The 10,741-nt window shown below is 47.1% G+C and overlaps 1 protein-coding gene across 1 annotated transcript; it reads right to left on the reverse strand.

The window, feature by feature from the left end:
- Positions 1-8: 8 nt before the first annotated feature.
- On the reverse strand, positions 9-8,934 carry LOC129850960 (insulin-like growth factor 1 receptor). Its single transcript, XM_055917104.1, has 2 exons — positions 8,852-8,934; positions 9-3,309 (listed from the first exon to the last, which is right to left on the reverse strand). Exons 1-2 carry the CDS (start codon positions 8,854-8,856, stop codon positions 2,703-2,705), a joined length of 612 nt encoding a protein of 203 aa, XP_055773079.1. The 5' UTR covers positions 8,857-8,934; the 3' UTR covers positions 9-2,702.
- Positions 8,935-10,741: the final 1,807 nt, after the last annotated feature.

The following is a 10,741-nucleotide window of genomic DNA, read 5'->3' on the forward strand; positions in this document are numbered from 1 at the left end:
GCATATGGAGCCATACATCCGGTCAGAGGAACTAAGGATATGGAGCCATACATCCTTTAAGATACTAAATAATATATTCATGTTTTGTAGGCCTAGGAGACGGCATGTAGTTTACGCAAATGTCAGAATGCTTCCTGTCAATCACAGACAAGACAAACGGAGAAGACAAGTAGTTTACGCTAGTGTCAGAATGGTTCCTGTCAATCACAGACAAGACAAACGGAGAAGACAAGTAGTTTACGCTAGTGTCAGAATGGTTCCTGTCAATCACAGACAAGACAAACGGAGAAGACAAGTAGTTTACGCTAGTGTCAGAATGGTTCCTGTCAATCACAGACAAGACAAAGGGAGAAGACAAGTAGTTTACGCTAGTGTCAGAATGCTTCCTGTCAATCACAGACAAGACAAAGGGAGAAGACAAGTAGTTTACGCTAGTGTCAGAATGCTTCCTGTCAATCACAGACAAGACAAACGGAGAAGACAAGTAGTTTACGCTAGTGTCAGAATGGTTCCTGTCAATCACAGACAAGACAAAGGGAGAAGACAAGTAGTTTACGCTAGTGTCAGAATGCTTCCTGTCAATCACAGACAAGACAAACGGAGAAGACAAGTAGTTTACGCCAGACAACTAAACATCATCAGTGGTGACCATCTTGTCCCAGTGCAACAGAGAGGAGTCTGTCCATCCACTGATATACAACACAGACACAGACAGCGCTTGACCGTTGCATCCAGACAGAAGATAAAACCTCACAATAATAATAATGCCCCACTATTACACAGTGAACCAACCATCACTCTGAAAGGCTGTCTCCATTTGGGAATATTTAGAAAAACTAATAAAAACACACTATATATATATACACACTATATATATAGTGTACCATCTCAGTACCAGTCACAAGTTTGGACACATCTACTCATTCAAGGGTTTTTCTTTATTTTTACTATTTTCTACATTGTAGAATAATAGTGAAGAAATCTAAATTGTTGAAATAACACTTATGGAATCATGTAGTAACCAAAAAAACAGAAACAGTTCAAAATATATTTTAGATTTGAGATTCTTCAAATAGCCACCCTTTGCCTTGATGACAGCTTTGCATTCTCTCAACCAGCTTCATGAGGTAGTCACCTGGAATGCATTTCAATTAACAGGTGTGCCTTGTTAAAAGTTATTTTATGGAATTTCTTTCCTTCTTAATGCGTTTGAGCCAATCAGTTGTGTTGTGACAAGGTAGGGGTGGTATACAGAAGATAGCCCTATTTGGTAAAAGACCAAGTCCATATTATGGCAAGAACAGCTCAAATAAGCAAAGGGAAACGACAGTCCATCATTACTTTAAGACATGAAGGTCAGTCAATCCGGGAACATTTCAAGAATGTTGAACATTTCTTCAAGTGCAGTCGCAAAAACCCTCAAGCGCTATGATGAAACTGGCTCTCATGAGGACCGCCACAGGAAAGAAAGACCCAGAGTTACCTCTGCTGCAGAGGACAAGTTCATTAGAGTTAACTGCACCTCAGATTACAGCCCAAATAAATGCTTCAGAGTTCAAGTAACAGACACATCTCAACATCAACTGTTTAGAGGAGATTGTGTGAAATCAGGCCTTCATGGTAGAATTACTGCAAAGAAACCACTACTAAAGGACAGCAATAATAAAAAGACACTTGCTTGGGCCAAGAAACACGACCAGTGGACATTAGACCAGTGGAACGCAGAGTAGGTGAACTGATGATCTCTGCATGTGTGGTTCCCACCGTGAAGCATGGAGGAGGAGGTGTGATGGTGAGGGGGTGCTTTGTTGGTGACACTGATTTATTTAGAATTCAAGGGACACTTAACCAGCATGGCTACCACAGCATTCTGCAGCGATACGCCATCCCATCTGGTTTGGGCTTAGTGGGACCATCATTTGTTTTTCAACAGGACAATGACCCAACACACCTCCAGGCTGCGTAAGGGCTATTTGACCAAGAAGGAGAGTGATGGAGTGCTGCATCAGATGACCTGGCCCCCACAATCACCCGACCTCAACCATATTGAGATGGTTTGGGATGAGTTGGACCACCGAGTGAACGAAAAGCAGCCAACAAGTGCTCAGCATATGTGGGAACGCCTTCAAGACTGTTGGAAAAGCATTCCTCATGAAGCTGGTTGAGAGAATGCCGAGAGTGTGCAGAGAGTGTGCAAAGCTGTCATCAAGGCAAAGGGTGGTTACTTTGAAGAATCTCAAATATATTTAGATTTATTTAACCCTTTTTTGGTTACTACATGATTCCATATGTGTTATTTCCTAGTTTTGATGTCTTCAATATTATTCTACAATGTAGAAAATAGTAAAAATAAAGAAAAACCCTGGAATGAGTAGGTGTGTCCAACCTTCTGACTGGTACCGGTAACCAGAAACCTTCCTGAACAACGGACTTGCGTTTTCTATATAAAGGTAGTTGGGCCTAAAGGGATATAAAACCACCGTGGTCCAGGGTCTCCCAGCATGCCTCAGCAGGAGGGCGTTGTCCAGGTTGTGGTCCAGGGTCTCCCAGCATGCCTCAGCAGGAGGGCGTTTATATCAGGCAGTTGAGAGAGATGTCAACAGTTGAGAGAAATGTCAATACAATAACACAATGAAAAAGTAGAGGGGTCCAACAAGCTCTTTAGAAAAGAGGGATGAGGGATGGAGAGGGGTCGACTAGGATCAGCAGGCCGAGGACTGTGGGAGGGGCATGGCACGTTCCTTCTTCCTCACTCCGTTCATGTGTGTGTAGGGCGGTGAGTCATTGAAGGCTGGTCGCAGCAGGACCTGGGCGACCGCCTCGGGGCCGTTGGACGCCACCTGTCCTGAGGCACCTGAGTTCTGGTCCGAGGAGGGGCCAGGGGCCACTGGGGAGCAGCAGGCCTGGCTGGTGGCCCCGAGGGCTGGGGAGCAGGGGGACGAGGGAGCTTGGGGCTGAACCTGCCCAGAGGACGGGGCTGAAGGGGGGGTGGAGCCCAGCGTTAATTGACCGTCGGGGGCCGTGGAGGCTGGTGTCTGTTGGGAGGGGGGAGGAGGGGGCTGGTTGGGCTGGGCGGACCCGGAGGGGATGGGGGGGCGTGAAGAGGCAGCTGGGCCTAGAGGAACATTCTTCTTGTTCTCTACCTCCATGTCTAACTCCTCTGTGTCTGGAAGCTTGTTCTCTTGGCTGTAAAAGAAACTCATCTCTCTGAACGGCGGCTCCAGCTCCTCCTTGATGCTGTTGATGATCTCCAGAAACGACGGACGCATCTTCGGGTTGTACTGCCAACACATACGCATCAACTCAAACCTGGTAGGAGAGAGAGAAGGTAGATATTATCTAATGGGTTGTACTGCCAACACATACGCATCAACTCAAACCTGGTAGGAGAGAGAGAAGGTAGATATTATCTAATGGGTTGTACTGCCAACACATTAACTCAAACCTGGTAGGAGAGAGAGAGAGAGAAGGTAGATATTATCTAATGGGTTATACTGCCAACACATCAACTCAAACCTGGTAGGAGAGAGAGAAGGTAGATATTATCTAATGGGTTGTACTGCCAACACATTAACTCAAACCTGGTAGGAGAGAGAGAGAGAGAAGGTAGATATTATCTAATGGGTTATACTGCCAACACATCAACTCAAACCTGGTAGGAGAGAGAGAAGGTAGATATTATCTAATGGGTTATACTGCCAACACATCAACTCAAACCTGGTAGGAGAGAGAGAGAGAAGGTAGATATTATCTAATGGGTTGTACTGCCAACACATCAACTCAAACCTGGTAGGAGAGAGAGAGAGAAGGTAGATATTATCTAATGGGTTATACTGCCAACACATCAACTCAAACCTGGTAGGAGAGAGAGAGAGAAGGTAGATATTATCTAATGGGTTATACTGCCAACACATCAACTCAAACCTGGTAGGAGAGAGAGAAGGTAGATATTATCTAATGGGTTGTACTGCCAACACATCAACTCAAACCTGGTAGGAGAGAGAGAAGGTAGATATTATCTAATGAGTTATACTGCCAACACATCAACTCAAACCTGGTAGGAGAGAGAGAGAGAAGGTAGATATTATCTAATGGGTTATACTGCCAACACATCAACTCAAACCTGGTAGGAGAGAGAGAGAGAAGGTAGATATTATCTAATGGGTTGTACTGCCAACACATCAACTCAAACCTGGTAGGAGAGAGAGAAGGTAGATATTATCTAATGGGTTATACTGCCAACACATCAACTCAAACCTGGTAGGAGAGAGAGAGAGAAGGTAGATATTATCTAATGGGTTATACTGCCAACACATCAACTCAAACCTGGTAGGAGAGAGAGAGAGAAGGTAGATATTATCTAATGGGATGTACTGCCAACACATCAACTCAAACCTGGTAGGAGAGAGAGAAGGTAGATATTATCTAATGGGTTATACTGCCAACACATTAACTCAAACCTGGTAGGAGAGAGAGAGAGAAGGTAGATATTATCTAATGGGTTGTACTGCCAACACATCAACTCAAACCTGGTAGGAGAGAGAGAGAGAAGGTAGATATTATCTAATGGGATGTAGCAGGAGTCCTTTTCAATTCAAGCACCAAAACAGTTCACGTTCCATATCTATACATGTCCACACAGATGTGTGTGTGTGTGTGTGTGTGTGTGTGTGTGTGTGTGTGTGTGTGTGTGTGTGTGTGTATACAGTAATACTTGTTTTCCAAATAGGGTTCTTTGTGAAGCATTTATAGTGATGTTATATTTCCCCCTCCAGTCAATAGATGGCAATACACTAGACATTACAGCCTCCAGTCAATAGATGGCAGTATACTAGACATTACAGCCTCCAGTCAATAGATGGCAGTACACTAGACATTACAGCCTCCAGTCAATAGATGGCAGTATACTAGACATTACAGCCTCCAGTCAATAGATGGCAGTACACTAGACATTACAGCCTCCAGTCAATAGATGGCAGTACACTAGACATTACAGCCTCCAGTCAATAGATGGCAGTACACTAGACATTACAGCCTCCAGTCAATAGATGGCAGTACACTAGACATTACAGCCTCCAGTCAATAGATGGCAGTACACTAGACATTACAGCCTCCAGTCAATAGATGGCAATACACTAGACATTACAGCCTCCAGTCAATAGATGGCAATACACTAGACATTACAGCCTCCAGTCAATAGATGGCAATACACTAGACATTACAGCCTCCAGTCAATAGATGGCAGTACACTAGACATTACAGCCTCCAGTCAATAGATGGCAATACACTAGACATTACAGCCTCCAGTCAATAGATGGCAGTACACTAGACATTACAGCCTCCAGTCAATAGATGGCAGTACACTAGACATTACAGCCTCCAGTCAATAGATGGCAGTACACTAGACATTACAGCCTCCAGTCAATAGATGGCATTACACTAGACATTACAGCCTCCAGTCAATAGATGGCATTACACTAGACATTACAGCCTCCAGTCAATAGATGGCAATACACTAGACATTACAGCCTCCAGTCAATAGATGGCAGTACACTAGACATTACAGCCTCCAGTCAATAGATGGCAGTACACTAGACATTACAGCCTCCGGTCAATAGATGGCAGTACACTAGACATTACAGCCTCCAGTCAATAGATGGCAGTACACTAGACATTACAGCCTCCAGTCAATAGATGGCAGTACACTAGACATTACAGCCTCCAGTCAATAGATGGCAGTACACTAGACATTACAGCCTCCAGTCAATAGATGGCAGTACACTAGACATTACAGCCTCCAGTCAATAGATGGCAGTACACTAGACATTACAGCCTCCAGTCAATAGATGGCAGTACACTAGACATTACAGCCTCCAGTCTACTGGACTGGCAGAGCCCCAAGCTGCTGAAACCTGACAGGCTACCGGACTGGCAGAGCCCCACGGTGGTGGTCCAGAGAGGAGGAGGTGGTCCGGGGAGGAGGAGGTGGTGGTCCAGAGAGGAGGAGGTGGTGGTCCAGAGAGGAGGAGGTGGTGGTCCAGAGAGGAGGAGGTGGTGGTCCAGAGAGGAGGAGGTGGTGGTCCAGGGAGAGGAGGCGGAGGAGTTGGTGGTCCAGAGAGGAGGAGGAGGAGGTGGTCCAGAGAAGAGGCAGAGGAGGTGGTGGTCCAGGGAGGAGGTGGTGGTCCAGGGAGGAGGAGGAGGTGGTGGTCCAGGGAGAGGAGGCGGAGGTGGTGGTGGTCCAGGGAGAGGAGGCGGAGGTGGTGGTGGTCCAGGGAGGAGGTAGTGGTCCAGGGAGGAGGAGGAGGTGGTGGTCCAGGGAGAGGAGGCGGAGGAGGTGGTGGTCCAGGGAGAGGAGGCGGAGGAGGTGGTGGTCCAGGGAGAGGAGGCGGAGGAGGTGGTGGTCCAGGGAGAGGAGGCGGAGGAGGTGGTGGTCCAGGGAGGAGGAGGCGGAGGAGGTGGTGGTCCAGGGAGGAGGAGGCGGATGATGTGGTGGTCCAGGGAGGAGGAGGCGGAGGAGGTGGTGGTCCAGGGAGGAGGAGGCGGATGATGTGGTGGTCCAGGGAGGAGGAGGCGGAGGAGGTGGTGGTCCAGGGAGAGGAGGCGGAGGAGGTGGTGGTCCAGGGAGAGTAGGCAGAGGAGGTGGTGGTCCAGGGAGAGGAGGAGGCGGAGGAGGTGGTGGTCCAGGGAGAGGAGGAGGCGGAGGAGGTGGTGGTCCAGGGAGAGGAGGAGGCGGAGGAGGTGGTGGTCCAGGGAGAGGAGGAGGCGGAGGAGGTGGTGGTCCAGGGAGAGGAGGAGGCGGAGGAGGTGGTGGTCCAGGGAGAGGAGGAGGCGGAGGAGGTGGTGGTCCAGGGAGAGGAGGAGGCGGAGGAGGTGGTGGTCCAGGGAGAGGAGGAGGCGGAGGAGGTGGTCCAGGGAGAGGAGGTGGTGGTGGTGGTCCAGGGAGAGGAGGGGGGACAGGGAGAGGAGGAGGTCCAGGGAGAGTAGGAGGGACAGGGAATATACTGTACACACGTACCAATCTAATTCCACTAAATTATGCAAACGAACCTGTAGACCGATAAGCATGACCGGTATAATATATTTCCATCACTGAACCTGTAGACCGATAAGCATGACCGGTATAATATATTTCCATCACTGAACCTGTAGACCGATAAGCATGACCGGTATAATATATTTCCATCACTGAACCTGTAGACCGATAAGCATGACCGGTATAATATATTTCCATCACTGAACCTGTAGACCGATAAGCATGACCGGTATAATATATTTCCATCACTGAACCTGTAGACCGATAAGCATGACCGGTATAATATATTTCCATCACTGAACCTGTAGACCGATAAGCATGACCGGTATAATATATTTCCATCACTGAACCTGTAGACCGATAAGCATGACCGGTATAATATATTTCCATCACTGAACCTGTAGACCGATAAGCATGACCGGTATAATATATTTCCATCACTGAACCTGTAGACCGATAAGCATGACCGGTATAATATATTTCCATCACTGAACCTGTAGACCGATAAGCATGACCGGTATAATATATTTCCATCACTGAACCTGTAGACCGATAAGCATGACCGGTATAATATATTTCCATCACTGAACCTGTAGACCGATAAGATAAGCATGACCGGTATAATATATTTCCATCACTGAACCTGTAGACCGATAAGCATGACCGGTATAATATATTTCCATCACTGAACCTGTAGACCGATAAGCATGACCGGTATAATATATTTCCATCACTGAACCTGTAGACCGATAAGCATGACCGGTATAATATATTTCCATCACTGAACCTGTAGACCGATAAGCATGACCGGTATAATATATTTCCATCACTGAACCTGTAGACCGATAAGCATGACCGGTATAATATATTTCCATCACTGAACCTGTAGACCGATAAGCATGACCGGTATAATATATTTCCATCACTGAACCTGTAGACCGATAAGCATGACCGGTATAATATATTTCCATCACTGAACCTGTAGACCGATAAGCATGACCGGTATAATATATTTCCATCACTGAACCTGTAGACCGATAAGCATGACCGGTATAATATATTTCCATCACTGAACCTGTAGACCGATAAGCATGACCGGTATAATATATTTCCATCACTGAACCTGTAGACCGATAAGCATGACCGGTATAATATATTTCCATCACTGAACCTGTAGACCGATAAGCATGACCGGTATAATATATTTCCATCACTGAACCTGTAGACCGATAAGCATGACCGGTATAATATATTTCCATCACTGAACCTGTAGACCGATAAGCATGACCGGTATAATATATTTCCATCACTGAACCTGTAGACCGATAAGCATGACCGGTATAATATATTTCCATCACTGAACCTGTAGACCGATAAGCATGACCGGTATAATATATTTCCATCACTGAACCTGTAGACCGATAAGCATGACCGGTATAATATATTTCCATCACTGAACCTGTAGACCGATAAGCATGACCGGTATAATATATTTCCATCACTGAACCTGTAGACCGATAAGCATGACCGGTATAATATATTTCCATCACTGAACCTGTAGACCGATAAGCATGACCGGTATAATATATTTCCATCACTGAACCTGTAGACCGATAAGCATGACCGGTATAATATATTTCCATCAATGAACAGGCTAAAAAGCATTATTTCACAAGAGGATTTTTCTTCCCCCGGACAATTGGCCAGCACCAATTCTATTGATCGGCTTTTCCATTTTCGGGGGGCAAAAATCCAGATATACCGAGCTAACGGACACCTAGGTGTGTGTGTGTGTGTGTGTGTGTGTGTGTAACTCACATCATGTCAGGGCAGTTGTCTGGTTTGTCTAGCAGTCCTCCGTGTGTGTGTGTGTGTGTGTGTGTGTGTGTGTGTGTGTGTGTAACTCACATCATGTCAGGGCAGTTGTCTGGTTTGTCTAGCAGTCCTCCGTCCATTACAAAACGCAGCACCTGTTCATTGGACATCCCTTGGTAGGGCTGCTCTGCTAGTGTGGCTATCTCCCATAACACCACCCCAAAAGACCTGCAGAGAGAGAGAGAGAGGGGTTATAGACCCTGACCCTACACTATCTCCCATAACACCACCCCAAAAGACCTGCAGAGAGAGAGAGAGAGGGGTTATAGACCCTGACCCTACACTATCTCCCATAACACCACCCCAAAAGACCTGCAGAGAGAGAGAGAGAGGTTATACACCCTGACCCTACACTATCTCCCATAACACCACCCCAAAAGACCTGCAGAGAGAGAGAGAGGGGTTATACACCCTGACCCTACACTATCTCCCATAACACCACCCCAAAAGACCTGCAGAGAGAGAGAGAGAGGTTATACACCCTGACCCTACACTATCTCCCATAACACCACCCCAAAAGACCTGCAGAGAGAGAGAGAGGGGTTATACACCCTGACCCTACACTATCTCCCATAACACCACCCCAAAAGACCTGCAGAGAGAGAGAGGGGTTATACACCCTGACCCTACACTATCTCCCATAACACCACCCCAAAAGACGTGCAGAGAGAGAGAGAGAGGTTATACACCCTGACCCTACACTATCTCCCATAACACCACCCCAAAAGACCTGCAGAGAGAGAGAGAGAGGTTATACACCCTGACCCTACACTATCTCCCATAACACCACCCCAAAAGACCTGCAGAGAGAGAGAGAGGGAGGGGTTATACACCCTGACCCTACACTATCTCCCATAACACCACCCCAAAAGACCTGCAGAGAGAGCGAGAGAGGTTATACACCCTGACCCTACACTATCTCCCATAACACCACCCCAAAAGACCTGCAGAGAGAGAGAGGGGTTATACACCCTGACCCTACACTATCTCCCATAACACCACCCCAAAAGACCTGCAGAGAGAGAGAGAGAGGGGTTATATACCCTGACCCTACACTATCTCCCATAACACCACCCCAAAAGACCTGCAGAGAGAGAGAGGGGTTATACACCCTGACCCTACACTATCTCCCATAACACCACCCCAAAAGACCTGCAGAGAGAGAGAGAGGGGTTATACACCCTGACCCTACACTATCTCCCATAACACCACCCCAAAAGACCTGCAGAGAGAGAGAGAGGGGTTATACACCCTGACCCTACACTATCTCCCATAACACCACCCCAAAAGACCTGCAGAGAGAGAGAGAGAGGGGTTATACACCCTGACCCTACACTATCTCCCATAACACCACCCCAAAAGACCTGCAGAGAGAGAGAGGGGTTATAGACCCTGACCCTACACTATCTCCCATAACACCACCCCAAAAGACCTGCAGAGAGAGAGAGAGAGGTTATACACCCTGACCCTACACTATCTCCCATAACACCACCCCAAAAGACCTGCAGAGAGAGAGAGGGGTTATACACCCTGACCCTACACTATCTCCCATAACACCACCCCAAAAGACCTGCAGAGAGAGAGAGAGGGGTTATACACCCTGACCCTACACTATCTCCCATAACACCACCCCAAAAGACCTGCAGAGAGAGAGAGAGAGGGGTTATATACCCTGACCCTACACTATCTCCCATAACACCACCCCAAAAGACCTGCAGAGAGAGAGAGAGGGGTTATACACCCTGACCCTACACTATCTCCCATAACACCACCCCAAAAGACCTGCAGAGAGAGAGAGAGGGGTTATACACCCTGACCCTACACTATCTCCCA

Source organism: Salvelinus fontinalis, unplaced genomic scaffold (genome assembly GCF_029448725.1).
Source record: "Salvelinus fontinalis isolate EN_2023a unplaced genomic scaffold, ASM2944872v1 scaffold_2536, whole genome shotgun sequence".
Taxonomy (NCBI): domain Eukaryota; kingdom Metazoa; phylum Chordata; class Actinopteri; order Salmoniformes; family Salmonidae; genus Salvelinus; species Salvelinus fontinalis.